General features: G+C 37.0%; 1 protein-coding gene across 1 annotated transcript; it reads left to right on the top strand.

Moving 5' to 3' along the window:
- Positions 1-19: 19 nt before the first annotated feature.
- Positions 20-25,620, top strand: PEX13 (peroxisomal biogenesis factor 13). Its single transcript, XM_058551162.1, has 4 exons — positions 20-433; positions 16,010-16,704; positions 22,577-22,702; positions 24,857-25,620. The coding sequence occupies exons 1-4, from the start codon at positions 342-344 to the stop codon at positions 25,153-25,155; spliced, it is 1,212 nt and encodes a 403-aa protein (XP_058407145.1). The 5' UTR covers positions 20-341; the 3' UTR covers positions 25,156-25,620.
- Positions 25,621-26,056: the final 436 nt, after the last annotated feature.

The following is a 26,056-nucleotide window of genomic DNA, read 5'->3' as shown; positions in this document are numbered from 1 at the left end:
CAGGCCTGAGCAGGACTAGTCCCTAAGAAGCCTCCGTGAGACTCCTAGGTTTAGGCCATTGTAGTCGCTGCCAGAAATATCGATGAGCCCTTACCCTCAAGTTTAGAATGCAAATTCTTACTGGGGCAAATAAAAAGAGAGCTTTTCTCCCCCAGGGATTAGTAGCACCCTCATATCCTCTGATCCCAGCTGGCAAAGCACCACAAGGGACGTCTTAACTGCAGGAGTGGGCAGGGTGGAGGGTTCGGTGTTCCGCCCATTGTGCCTGGCGCGTGAGGTGTTGGTGAATCCGGGCCTGAGGAGTCCCAGCGCCAAGTGGGAGTCGAGCGGAGGCGGAGGAGATGGCTTCCCAGCCGCCACCTCCCCCGAAACCCTGGGAGACCCGCCGAATTCCGGGGGCTGGGCCGGGACCAGGACCCGGCCCCACTTTCCAGTGAGTGTGGGATTCTTCAGGCCGCGAGTTTGGTGGGCCGGAGCGGGGACTTGGCTGGAGGCGGTTGAGGCCGTTGTTGGGGTGCGGCGTCCCCTCCCCCTCTCAACCAGCCCCCACTTGAAGGGGTCGCGGTGAGGCCAGGGCGCCTAGGAGGGGGATTTCGATGTCAGACAGCTGTTTCTGATCCGGCGGCTCTCGGTAGCGACGTTCTCCGGGGGCTCTTGAGCGCCTCTCTGGGTCCCGGTGCTTGGAGGAAAGGGGGTGACTTCCTGCCTCTTTTTGTTTGCGGGACACCTTGAGAGAACCGCTTGACCCCGGTTAAAGCGTTAGACTTTTGGTCTCCAGCAGATGAGAGTGGCATTTGCCCAGGCCCGGCTCTGTAGGGAGCAAAGTCTCTCCTAAGAGCTTTTACCAACCTCTTGGGAAGCTGATGGAAGTCCAGAAGGTCACTTTTATGCAGCTGGAACCCCAGGTAACTCAGCAATGTTTCGGATAGAGGATTGGAGAAGCAACTTAGAGCCGGAGTTGTGATTCTGAGGCCTATGGATGGCTTTTGTGTGCAGAATAGAGTGTGATTTTTCTAAGGCCTGTGTTTTTTTTGTTTTTAAACAGTATTAAATGGATCTACGACTCAAAAAAGATTAAAATAGAATGAAAGAAGAGTTTCACGGCCTTGTGTGTTTTGTATTGGGCAGATCTGGACATCTTAATTCAGATGATGGGATTCAAATGTCAGATCACCTATAAAAATCCCGAACGTGCTGGGGTGTATTTCTGCTGTGTTCTGAAATCTTGTAATCTTTTATTTAAACCCTAAGATGCTTAAACACAATAGCTACTTAATTTAATAATGATAGATACATAACAAGTAATAAGCTTTGATTATGCTGTTAAGCTGAAGTGACACTTTCTTCTAACTTTCTTGTGAGTGGTTTGACTTCTTTTAAAAAAAATTTGAACTGCTCTTTGGAAGACAGAGGTTTTATTCTTGCATCTGTTAAAGTTCTATTTATGTAAAATTATTTTTTTTCGTCGTGAATTATTTTAAACATGTAAAGACTGGTAGAAAGTAAGATAAATACTTGTGTATTCACTCTCAGCTTTAAGAAATAACATTTTGCCAGATTTGCCGCAGATTTTTTTAAAAATAAAAGTTAGAGGGGCTGGCCTGGCGGCGTAATGGTTAAGTTCACGCACTCCCCTTCAGCGGACCAAGAGTCACAGGTTCGAATCCCTGGGGGGGACCTACGCACTGCTTATCAAGCCATGCTGTGGCAGGCGTTGCACATATAACATAGAGGAAGATGGGCACAGATGTTAGCTCAGGGCTAATCTTCCTCACCAAAAAAAAAAATTAGAGAAACACTTGAACACTCCCATTCTTTCCTGCGGTAACTGCTGTACCTATTGATGTTTAGTGTACCCAATGTTTTTTTTAAAACTTTTTTTATTGAAATAACATTGGTTTATGACGTTATGTAAATTTCAGGTGTACTACATCATTACATTTTGATTTCTGTGTAGACTACATCATGTTCACGGTACCCATGTGCCCTTTTACCCCTTTCTTTCTCCCTCCACCCCCCTTCTCTTCTGGTAACCACCAATATATTCTCTGTGTCTATATGTTTGTTTGTTGTTGTTTTTATCTTCCACATATGAATGAAATAAGGTATTTGGCTTTCTGTCTGACACGTTTCACTTAGCATAATACCCTCGAGGTCCATCCATATGGTCACAAATCGCACGATTTCATCCTTTTTATGGCTGAGTAGTATTCCATTGTATATATATACACCACATCTTCCTTATCCATTCATCCGTTGATGGGCGCTTAGGTTGTTTCCAAGCCTTGGCTATTGTGAATAATGCTGCAATGAACATAGGGGTGTTGTATATCTTTTAAAATTAGTGTTTTCATCTTCTTTGGCTAAATATGCAGAAGTGGTATAGCTGGATCATATAGTAGTTCTAGTCTTAATTTTTTGAGGAATCTCCATACTATTTTCCATAGTGGCTGCACCAGTTTACATTCCCATCAGCAGTGTATGAGGGTTCCCTTTTCTCCATATCCTCTCCAACACTTCTTATTTCTTGTCTTTTTAATAATAGCCATTCTGACAGGCATAAAGTGATACTTCACTGTAGTTTTGATCTGCATTTCCCTAATAATCAGTGATGTTGAACATCTTTTCTTGTGCCTTTTGGGTATCTTATAGCTTCGTTGGAAAAATGTCTGTTCAGATCCTCTGCCCATTTTTTAATTGGGTTGTTTGTTTTTTTGTAATAGAGTTGTATGAATTCTTTATATATTTTGGATATTAACCTCTTATCAGATATGTGATTTGCAAATATCTTCTCCCAATTTTTAGGTTATCTTTTTGTTTCTGTTGATGGTTTCCTTTGCTGTGCAGAAGCTTTTTAGTTTGATTTAGTCCTGTTTGTTTATTTTTTGTTTTGTTTCCCTTGCCTGAGAAGACATGATATTCAAAAAGATACTGCTAAGGCTGATGTCAAAGAGCGTGCTGCCTATGTTTTCTTCTAGAAGTTTCATAGTTTCAGGTCTTACATTCAAGTCTTTAATCCATTTGGAGTTAATTTTTGTGTATGGTGTAAGGTAAGGGTCTACTTTCATTTTTTTGCATGTGGCTGTCCAGTTTTCCCAACACCATTTATTTTTTATTTTTTTATTTTTTTAATTCTTTTTTTGTTTCCCCCCCAAAGCCCCAGTAGATAGTTGTACGTCATAGCTGCACATCCTTCTAGTTGCTGTATGTGGGACGCGGCCTCAGCATGGCCAGAAAAGTGGTGCGTCAGTGTGCGCCTGGGATCCAAACCTGGGCCGCCAGCAGCGGAGCGCGTGCACCCAACCGCTAAGCCACGGAACCAGCCCCCAACACCATTTATTGAAGAGATTTTTCTTTCTCCATTTTATGTTCTTGGCTGCTTTGTCAAAGATTAGCTGTCCATAGGTGTTTGGGTTTATTTCTGGGCTCTCAATTCTGTTCCATTATCTGTGTGTCTGTTTTTGTGCCAGTACCATGCTGTTTTGATCACTATAGCTTTGTAGTATATTTTGAAATCAGGGAGTGTGGTACCTCCAGCTTTGTTCTTTCTTTCTTTTCTTTTTTTTCTTTTTTTTTTGGTGAGGAAGATTGGCCTTGAGCTAACATTCCTTGCCAATGTTCCTCTTTTTGCTGAGGAAGATCAGCCCTGAGCTAACATCTGTGCCATTCTTCCTCTATTTTGTATATGGCATGCCACCACAGCATGGCTTGATGAGTGGTGCATAGGTCCGTGCCCAGGACCCAAACCTGTGAACCCAGGGCTGCCAAAGCGGAGTGTGAGAACTTGACCACTACCCCACCTGGCCAGCCCCTCCAGCTTTGTTCTTTTTTCTCAGGGTTGCTTTGGCTATTCGAGGACTTCTGTTGTTCTATATAAATTTTAGGATTCTTTGTTCTATTTTTGTGAAAAACATCATTGGGACTTTGATAGGATTTCCTTGAATCTGTAGATTGTTTTAGGAAGTATAGACATTTAACTGTGTTAATTCCTCCAATCCGTGAGCGTGGAGTATCTTTCCATTTCTTTATGTCTACTTCAGTTTCTTTCAATGATGTTTTATAGTTTTCAGTGTACAGGTCTTTCACTTCTGATTATTAAATTTATTCCTGGGGGGCCGGCCCCGTGGCTTAGCGGTTAAGTGCGCGCGCTCTGCTGCTGGCGGCCTGGGTTCGGATCCCCGGCGTGCACAGACGCACCGCTTCTCCGGCCATGCTGAGGCCGCATCCCACATACAGCAACTAGAAGGATGTGCAGCTATGACATACAACAATCGACTGGGACTTTGGAGGGAAAAAATAAATAAATAAAATCTTTAAAAAAAAAATTTATTCCTAGGTATTCTTTTTGTTGCAATTGTAAATGGGATTGTATTCTTGATTTCTCTTTCTGCTATTGTTGTTCGTGTATAGAAACACAACTGATTTTTGTATGTTGATTTTGTACCTTGCACCTTTACTATATTTATTATTTTTTTAATAGTTTTTTGGTGAATTCTTTAGGGTTTTCTATATGTAAAATTATGTCACCTGCAAATAGTGACAGTTTTACTTCCTTGCCAATTTGGATCCCTTTTCTTTTCTTGCCTGATTGCTCTAATTAGGACTTCCAGTATTATGTTAAATAAGAGCAGCGAAAGGGGGCATCCTTGTCTTGTTCCTGTTCTTAGAGGGAAAGCTTTCAATTTTTCACCACTGAATATGATGTTAGCTGTGGGTTTGTCATATATGGCCTTTATTATGTTGAGGTACTTGCCTTCTATACCCATTTTATTCAGTTTTTATCATAAATGGATGCTGTATCTTGTCGAATGCTTTCTCGGCACCTATTTGGATGATCATTTGATTTTTATTCTTCATTTTGTTGATGTGGTGTATCATGTTGATTGATTTGCAGGTTTTGAACCATCTCTGCATCCCTGGAATAAATCCCACTTGATCATGTTGTGTGATCCTTTTAATGTATTATTGTGTTTGATTTGCTAATATTTTGTTGAGGATTTTTGCATTTATGTTTGTCAGTGATGTTGTCCTGTAATTTTCTTAGCTCCTTTGTCGAAAATTAGCTGTCCGTATATGTGTGGTTTTATTTCTGAGCTTTCAATTCTGTTCCATTGATCTGTGTGTCTGTTTTTGTACCAGTACCCTGCTGTTTTGATTACTATTGCGTTGTAGTGTCTTTTGAAGTCAGGGATTGTGATGCCTCCAGCTCTGTTCTTTTTTCTGAGGATTGCTTTAGCTATTCGGGGTCTTTTGTTGGCCCCGTATGAATTTTAGTATTTTTTTTTCTATTTCCGTGAAGAATGTCATTGGGATTCTGATTGGGATTGCGTTGAATCTGTAGATTGCTTTAGGTAATATAAACATTTTAACTATGTTTATTCTTCCAATCCATGTGCATGGGATATCTTTCCATTTCTTTATGTCATTATCGATTTCTTTCAGTAACATCTTCAGTATTTTCTTTTAAATGTTCATCTTTTCACATTCATATCTGTAATCCACCTAGAACTGACTTTGTTGTACAAAAATCAATGTGAAATAGGGAGTCTAATTTTTTCTCAATGTGGATAACTAATTCTCCCAGCGCTATTTATTGAGTCGTCTATTCCATGCTAGTTTATAATGTAATCTATATCATATCAAGTTTCCCTAAATGTGTGGTTCTGTTTTGGGGACTTTCTTATATGTTCTATTGGTCTATTTGTCTATTCTTATGGTAGCACCACGCTGTCTTTATAAAAAATTTTGATATTTGGTATGTCAAGAGCCTCCACACATTGCTGTCCTTCAAAATTGTCTCTGTTACACTTAGCATTTATAGAAAGACTTCCTGGGATTTTTATTGGAACTTTTATTTATAGATCAAGTAAGTCTTTCCATCCATGAATATTGTATAAGGTACAATTGGTGAGAATTTTGACCTTCTTTTTTGCCTTAAATAATGTTTCATAATTGTCTCCATGATGTTCTTTCCCAGTTTTTATAAGATACAGATATTATATCTAGCATAATGTCAGACTCTTAATTTGTTCTGATGGTTTGGTTGAATTTCTCTTGAGTTCCATGTTGACAGTCCTACCATTTACAAATAAGCCAGTAGAGATAGCCAACATCCTTGTATTAGTCCTGACTTTCATTGGAATGCTTCTCAAGTCTGACTATTAAATATGATGTTTGCTTTTTGTTTTTGATAGATATCTTGTCAAACTTCTCTCTTTCTACCTTGCTCAGATTTTTATTATGAAGGAATATTAAATTTTATGAATGACTTTTTCTATATTTGTTGAGATAATTATATGTATTTTTCTTTTAATATGAAAATGTGGTTTATTGCATCAGTTAACTTTCTGATGTTGAATCATCCTTGTATTTCTGGATGAACTGCTTAATTGTGATTTTTTTTAATACAATGCTGAAGTCTATTCTGATATTTTAAGATCTTTGTGTATATATTCTCGGTGAAATTGGCCTACAAATTTTTTTCTTTGTATTAAACCTCTCTGGTTTTGTATCAGAAGTTTTATAGCTACAGAATTTTTTCTATTGAGTCTAATTTTTATTCCTTTATGGATAGACTATCTTCTCTTTAGTAGCCTTTAAGATTTTACCTGATACCTTGATCCTCTGCAGCTTTATTAGGCTCTGTTCAGGTATGAATATTCTCACACACGCGTATATATACATGTATATTTTTTCCTCCTGCTCGGTAGCTACAGTGTTCATGCTCCTTACCTAGTGTTCCGTCTGAGGATTCATGTCTTTCTTTAATTCAGGAAAATTCTCACCAGTTATATCTTTAAATATTGTTTTGAGAGCTATTCTTTCCCATCTCTTCTTCTGGAACTCCTATTAAATATTATATCAGAAATAGTTTCTGCTATAAGTAACAATATCTAACTTACTGTGCTTTGGTCTATAAAGACATTTATTGTTTAGTTAACAAGAAGTCTAGTGATCTGGTAGCTCAACATTTTCATCAAGGGACCTACATTTTTCCTGGCTTCCTTTTTTTTTCTGTCAGCTTTCTAACAGTTTCCGCCAGCTCTGTCTTACTCTTGCTCCTTTCCTAGGAATCTTTTTTCCTCTGGCTGCTGTCAAGATTTTCTCTTTGTTTTTGGTTTTCAGCAATTATGCTTTGTTGAGCTTCAGTGTGGTTTTCTTACTATTATTTTGGGTAGGATTCATGGAAATATTTGAATCTGACTTGATGTCTTTCATTTCAGAAAAATCTCAGCCATTATCTCTTCAAATATTGCTTCTGCCCATCATCTTTTCACTCCTTTGACTCCAGTTACATATATGCTCTATGTTTCACTATACACCTCATATCTTACACTCTTTTCTGTATCTATCCTTTTGTTACTCATGCTTCATCCTGGGTATTTTCTTCTGAACTCTCTTCTAGTGCACTAATATTTTTCTTTCAGTATGTCTAATCTGGTATTAAACCGGTCGTTGAGTTCATAGTTTCAAGTCTTTTATTTTTTTAGTTTTAGAATTTCCATTTGGTCCTGCTTTATAGTTTCTATTCTCTGCAGAAAAATCTCAATCTTGCCTTTTTTCCTTGAATATATATAGCATAGTTGTTTAAAGTCTCTGCCTAATAACTCCATTATCTAGATCCCCTATGGATCTCTTTATATTGTCTGATGTTGCTCTTTTTTTTTAAATAACATGTAATTTTGTCATCATATAGGCCCAATTATTTTTTAATGAGAGCTGGACATTGTATACACAATTTAAAGCTTATATAGACAATTGAGGCTTAGGATGGTATCTTCCTCCAGAGAGTTTTACCTTTGACAGGCACCTTTGGCCACTTGCAATCTAGGATCATTTTAATCCAATCAAGGAATGAGCTAATTTGAAACTGTGGTTTTAATTCCTGCTGGGACTAGTCTATATCCTGTTAAACTTTTTCCCCTTCTAGCATATGGCCTTTTAAGGTCCCAGTCTGAAGTGTGGGCATTTACCTTGGCCCTCCTCTTTGAGGCTTCTGAACTCTAGTTTTTTTCTCCTTGGCCCAGGGAGTCTATTAAAAGCTCTGCTTAGCTTCTCATCCTGTCAGCCATCTCTTCTGGAATTGGCCCTCATCCCTTGAGAAACATCTCAAAATAGGCTCTCAGGGTTTTCTCTTTCTCCTGACTCTTGACTCCATAATTCCTCAGTGCCTTATTCTCTTGTGCTTTAAACGGATAATTTTATATTTTCTCTAGCTTTTCAGTTGTTTTCAGTGGGGGGGTTAGTCTGATTACCTAGAATGCCATTACTTAAAGTAGAATTCCCCCAAGTTCCATAATTCCACTCTGTTCTTTAATTTACAACAACTAATTTTCTTATTGCCTCATAGTTGTAAGATGCATTGTGCCTGTGGGCATGACGTCTAAAATTTCTAATGGAATTTTTTCATATTTACATGTTTTTATTTCATTTCAATTTTTATTTCACAGATGTTATTGCTTCATTTATCTCTTTGACCATTTTAAACATATTTAGAATCTTCATTGAGCTGTTACATAAAATTAGTTTTTCTTGAATGAATTTTCATTCTTATTGTTGATTTTTGTTAGCTTGGTTTCTTAGTGTTTTTATTTCTTCATATGTGGCATTTTTGATATGTTTATTTTGAGTAGGAATTTTTGAGTTCCATTTTCTCTCCTTTCCCTTCTTCTACGTTTACGTTGTTCTGTCTGGTAGGTTTCCTGTTGCCTGTACCTGTTTCTCAGTACCCACCCACCATTTAAGAATCAGATACAAAAATGGTGGTTTAGATTTAGGATATCACAGATTAAGTCATTGAGTCAAGTAGTGAACTTGTTTCATTTCCTGGATTTGAGGCCTTATCAGAATCTTCCCCCATTCTTAGCTCTGTAACTTTCTAAAAGTCCTACACTGTTGTCAGCAAATTTTATAGTCTCTTTTTAGGAGCCAGGGTGGTGCTTTCCAGCTCCCAGCTTCAAGCCATGAACTAGTTCCATTTGAGTGGAGCACTATTAGTTCTTGTTATTTGCTAGAAACCTGAGTCCTGGCTGTCACTGCCTGATTACAGACCCAGAATTGAGGAGCCCCATAGCTCAGCCCCCTTCATCATTTTCCATTTCTACTTAGTTTCTGTTCCGTAAATCTAGATATGCCTGTTTGTTCTTGCTGTTTTATCTATTATTGCTCCTACTTTGGAACACTGCTGTTTCATCAAAACCTGAATATACTACACTATTTGATAGTTCACTGACCTTTTTTAAAGTTTTATTCCTTTTTTAATGATGTGATACAATCTGAAGTAAACAGTATCACTCATGAATTATTCTTGTCAAAAATATTAACCGGATTCTAATCAAACCTTTAAATGCAATCTTCAGTTTAACCAAATATATAGAGGATAAAAGTATAAGTTAAACAACATTTTGGGGAAACACAAATCCAGAATGTAGGACATTCTAGAAGAAAACTGGCTGGACTCTTCAAAAATTCAAGGACATTGAAACAAATGTGATTGTTCTAGTTAGAAGAGAATGAGGACATGAACAACCAAATGCACTGTGTGAACTTTAATTGAATTTTTTTCAAAAAAGCAGCCTAAAAGACATTTTGACTCTTACAACTCAGTGATAAAAAGGCAAATAACCTAATTTTAAAAATGAGCAAAGCATCTGAATAGACATTTCCCCAAAGAAGATCTAAAACTGGCCAAGAAGCACATGAAAAGGTACTCAACATCATTAACATCAGGAAAATGAAAATCAGAACCACAGTGAGATACCACTTCACACCCACTAGGATGGCTATAATAAAAAAGACAGATAATAACAAGTGTTGACAAAATGTGGAGAAGTTGGAACCCTCGTGACTGCTGGTGGGAATGTGGAATGGCTTTGGAAAATAATCTGGCAGTTTTTCAAAAGGTTCAACATAGGGTTACCATATGACCCAGCAATTCCACTCCTAGGTATGTGTACCCAAGCGACATGAAAACATATGTCCACACAAAAACTTGTACATAAACGTTCATAGCAGTGTTAGTCATAATAGCCAAACAGTGGAAACAACCCAAATGTCCATTAATTGATATATGGATAAATATAATTGGGCAATAAAAAGCAATGAAGTACTGATACGTGCTACTATATGGATGAACCTTCAAAACATTACATTAAGTGAAAGAAGCCAGTCACAAAATACTACATATTGTATGATTCCACTTACAGTAGATCTTCATTATTTGCAGATTCCATATTTACGAATTCTCCTACTCACTAAAATTCATTTGTAAACCAAAAATCAATACTTGCGGCACTTTCCTGATCATTCACAGACGTGTATTGCAGTGAAAGTTCTGAGTCATCTCTCAGCTGAGCCTGAACAAAGCAACACTCCGGCTTCTTGCTTCAGCTCTCATACTGTAAACAAGTGTCCTTTTCACAATCTAGTTAGTGCTACATTTTTCACATTTTTGTTGGTGATTTTGTTGTTTTAAAGTGGCCCCTAAGCATAGTACTAAAGTGCTGTCTAGTGTTCCTAAGCCCAAGAAGGCTGTGATGTGCCTTATGAGAAAATACTTGTGTTAGATAAACTTTGTTCAGATGTGAACAAAGTGCTGTTGGCTGTGAGTTCATTGTTAATGAGTCAACAATGTATATTAAATAAGGTGCGTTTAAACAGAAACATACATAAAACAGATATATTATTGATCAGTAGACAAAAATGTTGTGACCAGAGGCTTGAAGGAACCTCCTAACTCTTTGTTTCCCCCAGGAGCAATGTTTTGGTATTTGCTAATTCAGTGTTTGCAGTTTTGTAGAACATAACTATCACAAATAACACGAATCAACTATATAGGAAATGTCCAGAGTAGACAAACCTGTAGAGACATAAAGTAGATTAGTGGTTGCCTATTGGGAGAGAGCAGGAAATGGGGAGGGATTGCTAATGAATATAGGGTTTCTATTTGGGATGATGAAAATATTCTGGAATTACATATGGTGATAGTTGTACACCTCTGTGAATATATGAAAAACCATTGAATTTTATACTTTAAATGGGTGAATTTTATGGGGAATTTTATCTCAATAAAGCTGTTTAAATACAGATGTTTGAGGTTAATGGATATGTTTTGAATATCAGTTGGATAAAGATATGGAATTGTTAATTTTCAAAGATGAGAAAATGGTATTACAGTTTTGTATGAAATATCTTTATTCTTAGGAAATGCATGCTGAGGTATTTAGGAGTAATATATCATGTCTACAAATTAATTTCAAATGGTTCAAGAATTTTTAAAAGATGAGAGAGAGAAAGCAAATGTGGTGAAATGATAGCAGTTGCTGAATCTAGATAGAGGTGTGTGAGTATTCATCATACTTTTTTTTTAATTTTTTTTTTTTCTATTTGAAACTTTTCAAAATAAAAAGTTGGCTGGGTGAGACTTTTTGCACATTCAGCACTGAGAATACATCTTGTGTTCTTTTAAGTCACAGGCCTATTTAGTTGTTCTTATTATGCTGGTTGTATCAGAAAGCAACACTAGACCTGGACACTGAAGGCACTTGTGTATGCCAGAAACAGACAGCGTTAAAACCAGAGAAGAGTAAGAGGAAAGCTCTCTTTTTTTTATTATTAAATGTTTAAATTTAATTCCCTATAATTTTTAAAGTAATATATTCATCACAATTTATGAAACAATAAAAGGATATATAAAGAAAAAATAATCTATATTAATAGTCTGTGTGATATATGTGTATTAAATATTCACTAATGAGAGACGCTAGTGTAGTGTTCATATCAGTACCTGTTATATGCTAAGCACTGTAGTAGATGACGGAGAAACAAAGAAAACTCCTGTGCCTTTAAGGAGCTCACCTTGTACGAGAAGAGGCAGATGTGTAAACAAATGTAAGATATTGTACAAAGCATGGACAAAGAATTGTGGGAAGGACTTCTGATGATGGCAGAATAAGGCATTTAGGGGGAAAAAAACCCTATTGAGGACAAGTAGAAAGCTAAGCAGAATATAAAAACATCTGCTTGAAGGCATTATAGAGCAAATAAGAAGATAAAGATTTATGGAGCCCAGATCCAGGAATTATGAAAATCCATAAGTGAGCATGGCCTTTGAAAACACTTTTCCCATAGAAGCTTCTGATAATTCCAGAAGAAGCAGCTTAGATGATGAGAGGCTAGTTGAATAGCACGTTTGATAGACTCTTGGAGCACGGTTGGAGTTCAAAGGTCCTCAAGAGGTGGTACTGATAAATTACCCCCACCTTGTTTTAGGACCCTGAAAAGATACATCTAGATATGAGGGTATAAAAGAAGTAGACAGGCCCTTACAGGAACAGAAGCCCAGCTTCAAATCATCTTAGTTCCTGAAATTAGATTAAGGACATCATGGATTGATATTAGCCCTAGCAGTCAAACTAGAGGATAGTTCAGTTAACAATATCTAGAATGAAACACATCTGGAGGAAGAGACCATCATCTAGAATCTCAAAGTATTGCTGCAATTCTTATATGTCTGATGCACAAGCAAAATCAAATAGCCAGACCCAGGGGGAGATTAGAACACGTGAATGGAAACTAAGTAAAACAACAGATGAAAAAACAGATTCATAGGGACTCCAGATAATGGAATTACCAAAGAGACTTTAAATAACTATCTTTAATATTGTCAAAGGCAATAAAAGAAAAGATAAAGAATTTTGGTTGAGAATTGGATACTATTAAAAAGAAAAGGAATTTCTAGAACAAAAAATAAACCAAAATTAAGAACTCATTGGGTTTAACAACGGATTAGACACTACTACAGAGGGAACTGGTGACTTAAGAGTAGTGTTACTCATGGTACGTTCTGTAGCTACTGAGAGTCTATGGACTGGCTGCTGTTTTTCAAACTATTTGTTATAAGCAGTCTACAAAAAGATAATGAAAACTTGTGCCAGAATGTAAAGCAACGTTGACACTGAGCACACTATTTAGTTCAATTGGCATTTTCTTGATGGCAAAACTTTCTCTGTGAAGAAAGAATTTGTTGATTTACTTTATGGTGCAAGCTCCTTATCTTGTAGTGGATTGGCCCTTTGAATAGCAGTGACCTAAGGGAAAGTTGGGAAGAAAATGTCCAGGATGAAGTACAAAGAGACAAAAGGACAGAAAATACAGAAAGGAGGGGAAGATTTAGGGGATGAAGCAAGGTATAATTTACAAATAGGAAAGATGCATAGTCCTATAACTATTAAAGCAGTGCTTCTCAAAATATTTGTATTAATGACCGATACTTTTTATAAAATACAGTAAGAATATCATAGCAGTGTCAAATTACTTAAACACTTAATCTCATTTTCTTTCTTTTCTCATTATAGTTTGGTACAAATAGTTCATAAACTTAGCACTGATCCACAGACCACACCTTTAAGTAGCATGAGACCAAAGAAATTGAATTCATAGTTAAAATCCTTGCCACTAAGAGAATTCCAGGCCCATGTGACTTCACTGGTAAATTTCACAAACTTTTTTTTTTTTTTGTGAGGAGGATCAGCCCTGAGCTAACATCCATCCCAATCCTCCTCTTTTTTGCTGAGGAAGACTGGCCCTGGGCTAACATCTGTGCCCATCTTTCTCTACTTTATATGGAACACCGCCATAGCATAGCCTGACAAGCGGTGCGTTGATGCGTGCTTGGGATCCGAACCCCGGGCCGCCAGCAGCGGAACGCACGCACTTAACCACTACGCCACGGGACCGGCCCCTGTTCACAAACTTTTAAGGAAGAAATGATGACACAAACTTTTCTAGAAAATAGAAAAGAAGGACATACACCCCAACTCTTTTTATTCTATTTTTTTGGTGAGAAAGATTGGCCCTAAGCTCACATCTGTTGCCAGTTTTCCTCTTTTTGCTTGAGGAAGATTGTCCCTGAGCTAACACCTGTGCCAGTTGTCTTCTATTTTATATGTGGGACACCACCACAGCATGGCTTGATGAGTGGTGTGTAGGTCTGTGCCCGATATCTGAACCCGTTGAACCTCAGGCCACTGAAGTGGAGGGTGGGAACTTAACCACTACGCCACAGGGCCAGCCCCCTCCCCAAGTCTTTTTAAGAGGCTAGTATAACCTTGGTATCCAAACCTGACAAAGACATTACAATAAAAGCAAATTAGGACATTCTCACTCATGAACATAGATACAAAAAAATCTTCAACGCAATATTGGCAAACCAAATCCAGGAATATATTGTGGCCTACTTGGTTTTACTTGAGGAATGCAGGTTAGCTTTAACATTTGAAAATTCATGTAATTCATCATATTAAGAATATAAAGGAGAAAAATCATCTTGATAGATGCCAAGAAAACCATTTGATAAAGTTAAAGTTCATTCATGGTAAAAACTCTTAGCAAATAGAGATAAAAATAGAAAAGGAACTACTAAATGTACAGCAAACATAGTAATTAATGGTGACATGTTGAAAACTTTCCCTCTGAGATCAGGAATGAGACAATGATGCCTGCTGTCGTGACTTCTATTCAAGATTGTACTGCAGGTCCTAGGTGCGGTATCTTTTTTTTTTTTCCTGAGGAAGATTCACCCTGAGCTAATATCCATTGCCAATCTTCCTCTTTTTGGCTGAGGAAGATTCTCCCTGAGCTAACATCTGCCAGTCTTCCTGTATTTTGCATGTGGGTCGCCAGCATAGCATGGCTGCCAACAAATGGTGTAGGTCTGCACCCGGGAACTGAACCTGGGCCGCTGAAGTGGAGCATGCTGAACTTAACCACTAGGTCACGGGGCCAGCCCCCCTAGGTGCAGTATCTTAATAATCAAAGCTGTAAGAATTGAAAAGGAAGAAATAAACATATCATTATTCACATACAATATGACTGCAAATCCTTAAGATTCCAGAAAATCCAAAACAAGGTTGCTAGATACAAGGACCATATTCAAAAAAGTCAAGTATTTCTATGTAACAGCAACAAAGTGAAATTTTAGAAAGATACCATTTATAATAGCACCAGAAAAATCAAATATATGGGAATAAATCTAAAGAAAGACCTTTACACAGTAAACTATAAAACGTTGAGACTCAATAAAGTTATTTTTGAAAACCATTATTGAGAAAAAACTTTAGAAGACCTAAGTAAATGGAGCATATATTGTATTCATGCATTGAAACTCTCAATATTATAAAGATGTCGATTACCTCAAATTAATTTGCAGATTCAATGTAATCTCAAACAGAATCTCAATAGGGTTTTTTGAGGGAAAGGGTTGTAGAACTTCAAGCTCTGATTCTGAAACATATATGGAAGTTCAAAGGGTCAAATAGCCAAGACACTCTTGAAGATAAAGAACCTTGTAGGAGGACTTGTTTTATTGGATAATAAGACCTATTATAAAAGTATAGTAATTAAGGTAGTGCCATTTAGGTGCAAAGATGGACAAATATCTAGTTGTAACTAACGCTGAGAAAATGGACGTGTCCTTTTTTTTTTTTTTGAGGAAGATTGGCCCTGAGCTAATATCTCTTGCCAATCTTTTCTTTTTTTTCCTCCATGAAAGCCGCCAGCACATAGTTATATATCCTAGTTGTAGGTGCTCCCAGTTCTTCTATGCGGGTTGCCGCCTCAGCATGGCTTGATGAGCAGTGAGTAGGTCTGCGCCCAGGGTCTGAACCGGTGAACCCTGGGCCACTGAAGCAAAGTGTGTGAAGTTAACCGCTGCGCCACCAGGCCAGCCCCTGGACAAGTGTCTTAGAAAGAAACCACAGATTGAAGATAATACTAATAATGCCAGCATTAGCAAACAAGAAAATAGCAGAGTTCAGTCAGCTATTTTATCTTATCCATTTTGTCTCGACGCTGAGATTCTAAACATCTGGATATTAGAAGCTGTTCCTCACTCTTAACACATCTTCAATAAGAATCTGTTGTAACACTAGATATATGAGGTGTTTAAGAGTTATTTTGAATTGAATTTATTGTGTGCTTAAGTTACTGTTTTGAATCCTTTTGCTTTTAGATCTGCTGATTTGGGTCCTACTTTATTGACAAGACCTGGACAACCAACACTTACCAGAGTGCCGCCACCTATTCTTCCAAGGCCATCACAGCAGACAGGAAGCAGCAGTGTGAACACTTTCAGACCTGCTTACAGTTCATTTTCTTCTGGATATGGTGCCTATGGAAATTCATTTTATGGAAGCTATAGCCCTTATAGTTATGGATATAACGGGTTGGGCTATAACCGCCTCCGTGTAGATGATCTTCCACCCAGTAGATTTGTTCAGCAAGCTGAAGAAAGCAGCAGAGGTGCATTTCAGTCCATTGAAAGTATTGTGCATGCATTTGCCTCTGTCAGTATGATGATGGATGCTACCTTTTCAGCTGTCTATAACAGTTTCAGGGCTGTATTGGATGTAGCAAATCACTTTTCCCGATTGAAAATACACTTCACAAAGGTTTTTTCAGCTTTTGCATTAGTTAGGACTATAAGGTATCTTTATAGACGGTTACAGCGGATGATAGGTTTAAGAAGAGGCTCTGAGAATGAGGACTTATGGGCGGAAAGTGAAGGAACTGTGGCTTGCCTTGGTGCTGAGGACAGAGCAGCTAATTCAGCAAAATCTTGGCCAATATTCTTGTTCTTTGCTGTTATCCTTGGTGGTCCTTACCTCATCTGGAAACTGCTGTCTACCCACAGTGATGAAGTAACAGGTAAGAATAAGAAAATGGGTTCAAAAACTATATAACAATCTCAGATTTCAAGAGCAGATTTAAATTAGCATTCTTTATATTTATTTGTGTTTAATATTTTGATCCAGTTATATTTTCAGTTAAGAACTTCAACACTGGAAGAGGAGTATGTAGCAAAAAACAGGTGTGTTGATTTATTCATTGTTAGTTCAGTTTAACAGTATACATTACCTAAGTACTGTTTACAAGATACTGAACTTGATGCTGTGGAGGTTACAAAGATACATAGGACATAATCCCCCTGCCTTTTGGAAACTTACTGGCAGGGAGGTGGGTGAGACACATATACAGGTAATTGTAATGAGGCAAAAAAGAGTGTAATAAGGAATGTGACAGTTGGGGAGAGAGAAACATAAGGCTTATTGAGCCTTTTTTATATGCAAGATACTGTACTAGGTATTTCGTGTATTTTATCTCATTTAATTCTTAGAACAACCCTAAGAGATAGGAACTATCCTCATTTTACAAGTGACAAAACTGAGGTTCAGAGAAGTCACTTGCCCAAGATCATATCTTTAATAAGGCTGAACCAGAAACAAAACCAGGCCTGTTTGACTCCTACTCTCTCAGACTCCTGCTCTGTCAAATGGTATGGAGTGCTATCTCAATTTAGAAAAGTGAAGCTAATGTTTTTTTGGCTGTTTGTATCCAGGAAGAAGTGGCATCTAGGTTAGATTTTTGAAGGATAGGTAACATTTCATCAGGGAAAAAAAGACGACTATCGGCTTGAACAAAAGTACACAGGCAGGAAATATGAGATTTGTTCAGCAGATGTCCTATAGGATTGAATAGAAGGATAATAAGAAGGCTGAGAAATTAGGTTGAAGGCTAATAGTGGAAGATCTTAATTTCCATGGCAAGACTTAAGCTTCATTTAGTAAGGAAAGGATGACGTTATGGTTGTTTTTGTTTGTTTTTTATTTAGTTAGTTTTACACAGGCTTGTGACATATGTATACAGCGCTCTAAAGAAATGAGTCTGTCTAAATTGTTTAAGATAGCTCAGTGCAAGTTAAAACAGATTGAAATTGGATGGTAAGATTCATAAAGAATTTTGGGTTATATTTACCTTTGTATTCCCAAAGCTTAACAACCTGCTCAGCAAATAGAATGTGCTTAATAAATATTTATTAATTTGGGGACATAAATTATGATGCTTTTAAATTTGACTGGATGAGAGATAATGAAGGCCTGAACTAGAGTGTGTGAAAAGCAGGATAGATATAATAGATTCAACAGATTTAGTTATTGGCTAGACATGGTGCGTAGAGGGAAAGGAGGAATCAAAATGCCCTAGACCTTTAAATTTGAGTTATTAGACGGAAAATTTTTTTTCATTGTGGTAACATTGGTTTATAACATTACATAAAGAGATAATGTTTTATTTATTAGTTCAATAAATATTTGTCTAGTGCCTACTACATGCCAGGAGACACAATGCTAGGAGCTAGGGATATAGCATGAATAAAACAGATTAAAAAATTCATGCCCTTGTGACTGTCTAGTGGGGGGAGACAGCAGTAAACAAGTCAAATATATAGTAAGTCAGAAGGTAATAAGTGCCATAGGAAAAAAAATAAAGCACAGAAGAGTATTGCAGAGTGCCAGGGTTAGAAGTGGGGTTACAGAGCTACATACAGTCAGGGAAGGCGTCCCTGAAGGAGCTAAGGGAGTAAGCCTGTAGCTATTTGAGGGAAGTGTTTGAGGCATAAGGAAGAGCAAAAGTATTTAAGTGGCAATGTGCCTGGCATGTCATGTGAACAGCAAGGAGACCAATGTGAATGGGCAAAGTGAAAGTAGTAGGAGTTGAAGGAGAGAAGAGTACAGTGAGTAGATGGTATAAGCCTTGTAGACATTTGTAAGAACTTTGGCCTTTATTCTGAAATGGAAAGGCATGGCAGAATTTTGAGCAAAGGAGTGAAAGGATCTGACTTAGGTTTTAAAAGGAACACCTTTTTGCTAAGAGTGGTCTTTAGGTAAAACTAGGGCAGAAGAGACCAATCTAGAGAGTCAAGAGGCCATTACAGTAATTCAAGTGAGAGGTGATGGTGGCTTGGCTCATGATAGCAGTGATGCAGGTTTTGAGATGGGGTCACGTTCTGGGTATGTGTGAAGGTATGTATGTGTGAAGCCAATAAAACAAATATAGAGAAATCACATGGAACAGCTGGTTTATGAGTGATTATCATTAATCTGGTTAGACTTATATTGAGTTTGGCATGCCATCGGGACATCCAAGTGGAACTTGAGAAAGTTTCAGAGAGGTGTTTAAAAGGCAAGAGGTAAAAATGAAAAATTTAAGAGTCATCCACATAGAAGTTATAGTTGAAATAGTATAAGTGGATAATATTACTGTGGTAGAGAGAAAAGAAGAGGAAGCAAGATGGAAATCAGGAAGAATGGAAGTAGAACCATGTTATTCCTGTATTATAGAAGCAGAGGTGGAAGGAGGAAGTTTCAAGAAGGGTAAGTTTCATGGTGTCAGGTGCTTCAATAAGATTAGATCAAGAACTGAGAAAAGATCATTAGATTTGGCATTTGGAGGTCATCAGCTCCAGCAAATAGTTTTAGTAAAGTGGAGGAGACAGAACTTATGGAGGGGGATAAGCAGTAAATAAAGTCAGAAGATGTGAAAAAAGAAAAGATTAGTGGTGAACAGAAGAAGAGAAAAAAAAGAATAGCCTAGTTGAGTAAGAGCAAGCTGATGGGGTTGTTCTCAGTTTTTTGTTTGCTTTGTCTTTTAAGAAGTGAGGAGATCTGGGAATGTATTTAGGCTGAAAGAAAGGAGTCAGTAGAGAGGGAGTGGTTTAGATAAGGGAGAGACCGAGAGGAGTCAAATGATGAAGAAGCCTCCTAGAAGATGTAGGAGAGGATGTGATTCAAGAAACCAGGTAAGGGCCGGCCCCATGGCTTAGTGGTTAAGTGAGCGAGCTCCGCTGCTGGCGGCCCAGGTTCAGATCCCAGGCGCGCGCCGACGCGCTGCTTCTCCGGCCATGCTGAGGCCGTGTCCCACATACAGCAACTAGAAGGACGTGCAGCTATGACATACAACTATCTACTGGGGCTTTGGGGGAAAAAAATAAAATAAATAAAATTATAAAAAAAAAAAAAAAACAGGTAAAAAGGAGGGCCAGTTTTTTATCTGAGGCAAAAGAGGGAGAAATGGATAATGACAGAGATTTTCAAGACGTGAAATTGAGGAACCTAAGCCCTATGACTTCTTAGCTGCTTAGAGCAGGGGTCGGCAAACTATGACTTTTCAGCTAAATCTGGCTTGCCCCTGTTTTTGTACAGCCCACAAGCTAAGGATGATTTTTACATTTTTCAATAGTTGGGGGAAAAAAACAAAAGAATACTATTTGTGACATGAAAATTATATGAAACTCAAATATCAGTGTCCATTAGTAAAGTTTTATTAGAACACAGCCACACTCGTTTGTGTACATATTGTTATGGCTGCTTTTGTACTACAAGAGCAGAATTGCGTAGTTTGCAGCAGAGACCCTATGGGGCACTCTCATTGCTTCGCACTTGTCCCACACACCACAAATCTCAGTAATAGTTATAACTTGACAGCATGTTGAGTACCACATGTATTGTTATACTGCAATATTTTTTTTTTATTATGAGTGCCACATAAGAAAAGAAGAGACAAATGGACTTTGAATGTCACGCTTTTAAAGCACAGTATAGTTTGGATTATTTTGTTATTGAATTAGCTGGTAAAGCATTGCATTTATCATGTTGTAACACCATAGTGGTGTTAAATGGATATGATATACATCAATATTACCAGACTGAGCACTCCTCACAATATTCCCAACTCACGGGAAATCAACAGTCAGAAAAATTGGAAAATTTAAAATGGAATGTCTCATCACAGTAGAATTTCCTCACCAAAAAAAAAGGAAAGAAAGAAAAGAAGCCTGCAACCAAATAAGTTTCTGAGAGGCTCATTTGTCAGATAAGCAAGGAAATCTGTTTACTGATGGTGATTGCAACAGCCAAAGAAATGTGTCCAGAGAACGTAAACTGGTTTAAGACTATTAGACTTTCAGTGATAACAGATTCTTGAAGATTTGGTGGCATTTTTTTTTTTTTTTTTTTTTTGTGAGGAGATCAGCCCTGAGCTAACATCCGCCAATCCTGCTCTTTTTTTTGCTGAGGAAGACGGCCCTGGGCTAACATCTGTGCCCATCTTCCTCCACTCCACATGGGACGCCACCACAGCATGGCTTACCAAGCAGTGCGTCGGTGCGCGCCCGGGATCCGAACCAGCGAACCCCGGGCCGCCGCAGCGGAGCGCGCGCACTTAACCGCTTGCGCCACCGGGCCGGCCCCAAGATTTGGTGGCATTTTGAACAACATCAATAGTCAATTTGAAACAAGGCACATGATCTCAAATGGATTTCCTTGGCTCATGATGACCCAACAGATATTATTGATACTGCTCAGTTGTTTATTGGAGTCAGTGTTGAATTTGAAATGACTGAAGAATTAGCCGCTGTGAATAGTCTGCATGGAACAACTACACACAAGAATATTTTCAGAAGTTGGAAAAAACACTAATTTGGCACATCCTGAAGTAGAATCTTCTAAGATGTGTTGCCACTGATGGTGGTGAGAATATGTATGGAGCAGAAAAAGGCTTAGTTGGGCAAAATTTACAGAGTTTGTGGAAATAGAAAGTTTTTTAAAGTCTATAGTTATTCATTATATTACTCATCAGCAGGTACATTGCAGAAAATATTTAAGTTTATTCATGTGTTATTGAATTAGTATTGTCAAAGACAAACTTCAGTCACTCTTGTGGACATAACCATTGTCAGTTCTGTAACTTTTTTGTCAAATATAGAAGCTGAAGATTCTGACTTGCCCTACCACACAGCAGTTCTATGACTTAGCAGTGGTTGTTTTATTACTATTTTTTTTTAATTAAGGCCAAGACTGAAATTTTTCTGAACAAGAACTACCATCAGCCACTCTTATTAAACACTTAATGGCTTTGAAAGTCAGCTTTTGCTGCAGACTTGGTAATGTTCTTAATGAATTCAACCTAAAACTATAAGGCAAAATAGCACTTATATGCAAAACTTATGTTGGAGTAAAATTATTTTGACAACAGCTAATGTTGTTTAAATCACAAGTCGTGTCACACTGCTTTATACACCTCCCAGGCTGTCAGAAGTTAAAAAAAGAAGCAATATTTCCATTCCCACACAAATATGCAGCAGGTATACTTTCCAAGCTCAAATACAACACAGAAGTGTTTTTTGGACATCCATGCAAGTGAAAAAGAAATTTCCATATTTTAAAATCCATTTTAGCTGTGCAACTGAGGAGCTTCCACTTAATCTTCATTTGGAATGAAATATTATCATACCCCCAAAATATTCCATTCTTCTCAGTAGTAGACCTGTATTACAAAAAAAGAACTCAATTGCATTATATTTTGAATTTTGTCAAAAAATTATGGAAAAATTTTGTCTCTCGTTATATAGGTAACTATACAGTATCTTCAGTTTTGCCTCATGACCTGCAAAGCCTAAAATATTTACTATCTGACCCTTTACAGAAAAAAATTTGTCAACCCCTGGCTTAAAGTAAGGGAGCTAGAATTTTGAGCTTGAAGAAAAGCAAAAAGTTCATAATAGATATCCTAGTGAACATATTGTTGATTTTACATAGTGTTAATTATAAAATTTACTTTGAGGGAGGGACTTTGCTCTTGGCAAATAAATTTATGCAGGTTGCAAACCATAGCCAGTGAGATATCTGCATTTTCCTTTTGTAAGGTTTACTAACCTAATCCTAATTCTCAATTTGGTTTATAGACAACACCAACTGGGCAAGTGGTGAGGATGACCATGTAGTTGCTAGAGCAGAATATGATTTTGCTGCTGCATCTGAAGAAGAAATTTCTTTCCGTGCTGGTGATATGCTGAATTTAGCTCTCAAAGGTAACAAAACATGAATAAATTGGAATTATCTGTGAATTTTTAGAATTTGTAAATGTATTAAAAACCGCAACAAAGGATCTTGGTCATTGTTAATTAACTCAGAAGTATTTACTAGAACTTCTCATTCATGTCAATCTAGAACTTCCAAATCTGGGGGAGTGGGGCAGAAATGCTACAACAGAGTTTTTCCAATAATATTTTACTGAGGTAAGGAAAAATTTTGTTTATATAATCTCTTCAAATTTCAACACACTTGAATTCCCAGCTCTCTTAATCCCCACAGAAAAACATCAGGTAAGCACTAAACGTTAGAAATCTAACAAACCAAAGAAATTTTCTAGCATCATCTAAGCATCGCTGTTGATCTTTGATTGCTGGAACTGGTATGGCTTTCTTTTTTACTTGAATAGTGTTTACTTCAGAGACTCCAACATGAATATTTTAGGAATTACTGTCATGAAGTATTAAAGAGCCTCAGCAAGAAATTTATACACACTTCAGGTTTATTTTTGGACCAGGTCACTAATAGTTCTCAATGGCTCCAGGCAAAGTGGCCTTTTTCTTCATCTTTCCCCAGTAATGATGATCAGAAATTTTGTGGATTTACAAAAAAAAATTCTGGTTTGCTGGAAAAGTCACATTTTGTTGGTAAAGATATTAGTAACAATAACAACAGCTGTCGTTTATAGAATACTTAGTATGTACAAGGCACTGTACTTTACATATTTCATTTACCCGTTATGATAATGCTGTGAAGTGGGTACTGTTGTTATCCTGTCCCTGTTTTACACATGAGGAAACTGAGACTCAGGATGAGTCGATTGTCCAGTATCACAAAGCTAAGATGTGGTGGAGCCTGACTGTGAACCTCGGTTTGTCTGACTTCAAAACCTATACTTTTAACCACTTTGGCTGTTTTTTGTGTGATCTGTTAATGGAAACTTTAGTCTTTTATTGGTTTTAGTCACTCTTTATTTACATAAGGAAAAATGCCTTCAATGTTCAAATCATTAGTTTATTGTGTAAATAATTGAAAAATTTGGATCAAATTTACTAAATCTCTGCCTCATTCCTTCATACACAAAACCTAGGCTTCTAGGTATTATATTCATGTTTATCTTCAAATGAAAATAGCAACTTACTATTTTGGATTTCAAAAGAATGATTTTAAGATTTATTGTTAGAGACAGGGCCAATACAATAATCTAAATAAAGAATAAAGAAGATCAAGTGTGGTTTCTTTCAATTACGTTGTAATATTTCAGAAAAATTTTATGTCTCAGATTATTCAACTGATTGTGCCTCTTGACACTTTGGCTTTGTTTCTTTGCTTTCCTCCATTGCTCAAGTAAAGTATGTTTGAGCATTTAGAACAAAATCAGTCACAAACATGGTTAATTTAAGTGTTTTATTTTTTTCTTTTATTATAGAGTATTAAACATAAAAATGTCATATTGTGCCTAAATTATAATGTTGAACTAAAACTCCAGCAGTTAAAACAGCTTTTTAAAGACATGGATAAAATAGGTGGGAGAATACCAAAATACAAAACTAAGTAACCTTTCCTACTTTGAGCTTAGAGTATTATGTTTAACCTTTTGTCATGTGACTAGTGATAACTGAGGTCTTCAATTTTTGCCCAGCTTGGATTAAAATTAACATTCACTATCTTCAGGATTGATTATCACAATCACATAGAATGAATTTTATATTTTGGCCAAAAGTATATAAAGAGAGCTGGCTTATGTAAAGGTATATATTTATTTTCTGTACTTACTCTCAACTTACCCTATTGAGAAGGAATGAGATATTCATTCCTTAAATTCCAATTTAAAATATGAAAGACATTGATGTTAGTTTTCAGCTTTGAGGAGAACTGAATCTCCTTACTCTATAAATGGACCGACTGATATAAACTTTATGCTCTTCAAGGTTGCAAAAATTATTTAATAAGTATAAAATAAAAAGTATAATATAGGAAGTAACCCTAGACTTGTTAAGCCTACTCATCATTTGATTTTGAATATGCTTGTATATACTATTTGTTTATATATTTTATTAAGTGTAACAGATTTTACTTAATATTTTACTGTCAATATTCTGTTGGACCTCCTAAGTATATTATAATTACAAGGCTGTCTTTTCTTCCATCAGAACAGCAACCCAGAGTGCGTGGTTGGCTCCTGGCTAGCCTTGATGGTCAAACAACAGGACTTATACCTGCTAATTATGTCAAAATTCTTGGTAAAAGAAGAGGTAGAAAAACAGTGGAATCCAGTAAAATTCCCAAGCAGCAACAGTCTTTTACCAACACAACACTAATTAAAGGAGCCACGGCTGCTGATTCTTTGGATGAACAGGAAGCTGCCTTTGAATCTGTTTTTGTTGAAACTAATAAGCTTCCAGTTGCACCTGATTCCACTGAGAAGAGTGGAGATAAACAAGATCTTTGATATCTTTCATGTTTGCCTGCAGTTGAACTATAGAGTACTTTTAAAAAATTATTTCTTACAAAGAAATTAATCTACAATCCAATGAAAACATTTGTTAATGGCTATTCCAGGTGTTTTGCTGCTAGAAATTATTAAAGTTGTACACTAGTATGTTGGTCTAGTGACCTGGTTACCTTTTACAAGTTATTGGACCACAAGGATGTTTGTTTCACCAGGATTTTAAGATTAAGAAGACTGCTGTCATTTTCATCTTATTTAAAACTCTACGTTTATTGAAGGAGTAAGATTAATGAACTGTAGAATACATTGTTTGCTACAGTAGGGATTGTTAACGCTTTTTAAAGTTGTAGATTAGTTGACTTGGAATCCTCAGAAATTGAATGATAACATAAATATGAGAACAAGCAAAGAGGCTAATTTTTTTTTACAACTTTAAACTTAATAAAATTTTTCTGATCTGTGTTATGTCTAGTCTTGGGTTTGCTTTAGGCAGTAATATGTTTTCACTCACCAACAATTGATACTGTTACCTTATATTATATTTTTAAAAATTTATCTTGAAAAGGTCACTAGAAGTGTTATGAAAGAGATGGTTCTAGAATGATATTTAGCCCTAATAGTTTTCCCTGCTAGTAAAAAGGCTGAACTTTGTCTTTCTTATAGATTATTTCATTTCCTCTGAGGATCACAGAACTTTTTATCCCTTTACAGTATGATTAGTTTTCATCCTGGATGAATCAGAATGTATGAAAGATTTACTTTCTTTTCCTCCAACCAAGACTCAACTCCTTTGAGTTTGCGCTTAATGATGTAGTCACTTCTAGTAGTAATGATTTTAAATCTTTTCATAGATTCTCTGCTTGTATCTAGTATAATTACTTTTTAAAATTCCATATTCAGG

This window comes from Diceros bicornis, chromosome 12 (genome assembly GCF_020826845.1).
Source record: "Diceros bicornis minor isolate mBicDic1 chromosome 12, mDicBic1.mat.cur, whole genome shotgun sequence".
In the NCBI taxonomy this organism is placed as follows: Eukaryota; Metazoa; Chordata; class Mammalia; order Perissodactyla; family Rhinocerotidae; genus Diceros; species Diceros bicornis.
The sequence above is the reverse complement of the archived record's forward strand: the minus strand, read 5'-3'. Positions and strand labels throughout refer to the sequence as shown.